Source organism: Terrapene carolina, unplaced genomic scaffold (genome assembly GCF_002925995.2).
Source record: "Terrapene carolina triunguis isolate 2854851 unplaced genomic scaffold, T_m_triunguis-2.0 Scaffold714, whole genome shotgun sequence".
In the NCBI taxonomy this organism is placed as follows: Eukaryota; Metazoa; Chordata; order Testudines; family Emydidae; genus Terrapene; species Terrapene triunguis.
This window is the reverse complement of record NW_020665065.1, coordinates 6,546,125-6,548,725: the sequence shown is the minus strand read 5'-3', so window position 1 is coordinate 6,548,725 and position 2,601 is coordinate 6,546,125. Positions and strand designations below refer to the sequence as shown.

General features: G+C 51.7%; 1 protein-coding gene across 1 annotated transcript; it reads left to right on the top strand.

Annotated features, from left to right (window-relative positions):
* The first annotated feature begins 388 nt into the window (after window positions 1-388).
* LOC112107774 (olfactory receptor class A-like protein 4) lies at window positions 389-1,474 on the top strand. Its single transcript, XM_024201633.2, has one exon. It carries the CDS (start codon window positions 389-391, stop codon window positions 1,472-1,474), a length of 1,086 nt encoding a protein of 361 aa, XP_024057401.2.
* Window positions 1,475-2,601: the final 1,127 nt, after the last annotated feature.

Here is a 2,601-nt window from a genome sequence, read left to right as displayed (position 1 = left end):
AACACACAGGTGAGTGGATCTGAGACAATTAATAATGAGCTGTCACTTAGGCCCTTTATCCAAGTGGAATCTACATTCCTGGGATTTGAGAATTGGTGGTGGGGTACCAGAGCCTTTCACATCTAGCAAAAAGAACAGGAGTAGTTGTGGCACCACTGTTCTGGATCTGCTCTAGGACAGTAGTGACCAAAAGCTGCTGCCTTGCTCTGGTTATTCAGTGGCCCAGGTGTAACGAGTTTGGCCGTGCGTGTCCCGGGCTAGTTCCCAGAAATAACATCCACATCAAAAAACCAACCCAACTGGTCCCTTGCTGGGAGTCTCTGTTAATGTGGGTTGAAGGTGACGCCCCTGTCTTGATCCCAGAGAAGCAGAACAGGTTGGAGGCAGGATGACGGGATCATCTCTGGATGCCTGCACAGCCAAGGTGCCCCGGCTCTGGGAGGAGGTGGGTTTCCCAGGCTGGCACGGGCACTTGGATATAACAGGCCTGCCTTGTGTTGCTTTCACAGGGCTTTCGGGGCACGCCAGAGCAATGACACCAGATGCGCGGTCTCAGGGCAACGTGGTGCAGGTGACTCTGTATGGTGCTCTGGTCCTTCTCTGCCTGCTGGGCAATAGCCTGGTTCTCCTAACGGTCCTTGCCATGACTGTGAAGCATGGCACCATGGCTGCCTCTGACCTTCTCCTGGCCAACCTCTCCACCGTCAACCTCCTTCTCACAGCGCTGCGGAACACGCTGATCTTCACAGCTGACCTGGGGCTACAGCTCTCCTTGTCTGCCACTTGGTGTAGGGTCTTCATGTTCACCTGGGTGCTCTTGAGAGCTATGAGCACCTGGGCCACTTCCTGCCTGAGCATCTTCCATTGCCGTACCATAAGGAAGCAGCATCCCCTAAGGGCTAGGGAAGCCAGAGGGGCCAGGGACGCAGCTATTGCTGTATCTGCCCTCTGGATGGCGAATGTGTTGTATTCTCTTCCGGCCTTGGTGTATTCCAGCCACGTGGCTGGGAATACCACTCTCTCCCCGATGCTAGTAAGCAGTACCACCAGGCCTTTGCTGGGCTGTACATGGGCTTTCCCTTCCCAGCAGAGCGGGCTGGCCTATGCCACGGCTTCCTTAGTCATCCAGGAAACTGTGCCCGTAGTCCTGATGCTGGGCGCCAACGTGTATACCTTGCACAAACTGAAGGGGCACGTGAGAGCCATGGGGGCCGAGAATGGGGTGGCCAGGTTTGCCTCTGAACAGAGAGCTGCCAAGGTCATCCTGGCCCTGGTCGTTCTGTTTGTGGGCTGCTGGGGGACCAACACGCTGGCAGTCGGCTACCACAGCTTCACCAGCTGGCCCGCCGCACCCTTCCTGCTTCAGGCTGCAAATTTCTGCGCCTCACTCTTCTTGGGGATGAGCCCCCTGGTAATCCTGGCAGGGCACAGCCAGCTGCGAAGGACGCTCCGGAGAATGATGTGTGCGTGCTAAGAGGGTTCCGGGCATAGATGCAACAGGGACACAGGGAGCTGCAAACTCCTGCCAGAAGAAACTCTATCCACTGGATTTGTAACCATCAAAGCTCCCTGTTCTTTACTCATGCAAGGCTCTTATAGAGGACAACAGCCTACTGGCCCGAGTGAGGATTTCAGGATTTGGCCAAGTCTTTGTAAGACACATGGATCAGGAATGATTTATTATTAGAGTACTATTAGCTGCTAAGCTGGGTGGTCTTGTGGTGACGGCCCTAAACTGGGACTCAGGAGATCTGATTTCAATTCCTTGGTCTGCTACAGACTCCTTGTATGACTGTAGGTAAGTCACTTCCTCTCTCTGTAAATGGGGATCATAATACTTCTTTGTCTTGTCTATTTAGATTGTATGCTCTCTGGATCAGCAACTGTCTCTTATTTACTTATCATCTAGCACAATGGGGCTCTGATCTCAGTGGGTGTCTAGAGGGTGCTGCCGTAGAAAACCCTAGACACTGTTGTTGGTATGTTTATTTCAGTGGAATTCACTGTTTGGTTTACACAAATTCTGACTCCTTTCCAAGCTGTGTGTTTTATTGACCAGTTTTAAAAAATAAAACCGTGTAGCCGTCCAAAGCATTTGAGTCCAAATTGTCATTCTGGTTACAACGTCTAGTTCAAAGACCCTTCCTCTCGTTTAACGCAGGGAAGGCATTTTGCTGCAAAACTGCATGATTCAGCTCCTGCTGTCTCTGTGTATCCTTTAACTTCCCAGCTACAAATCTGGGCACACAGTTCAACTGAAAAGTTGGCCAGGTTGCAGGGGAGGGGAGGAGAGCTAAAATTGGTTATTTCCAGGGTTTGTTTAAAAACTAGAACTGTGAGAAAGGGCTGGGAGGCAGTTTGACCAGGACCCTGACCTGCGTGCAGAGGCTGGGTTAGTAAAGACTATTTAGCAACAGAGCCTCTTGCTTAACCACCACCTTTGATTTACTTTAAATGAACAAGTGCCATAACTGATCACACTCAGCCTGATTCTCCCCCGCCTGGTGCAACACGGGTGTCAAATGTGAGTGAAGCAGCTGGGCAGCATTTCGCACCCACTGATATAAATGGCTGCAGAAGGTGCAGGGCGGAGATTCAGCC

Bases quoted from the DNA above. Each gene is read 5' to 3' on its own strand.
- LOC112107774 (XM_024201633.2), top strand. From the start codon at position 389: ATGACGGGATCATCTCTGGATGCCTGCACAGCCAAGGTGCCCCGGCTC.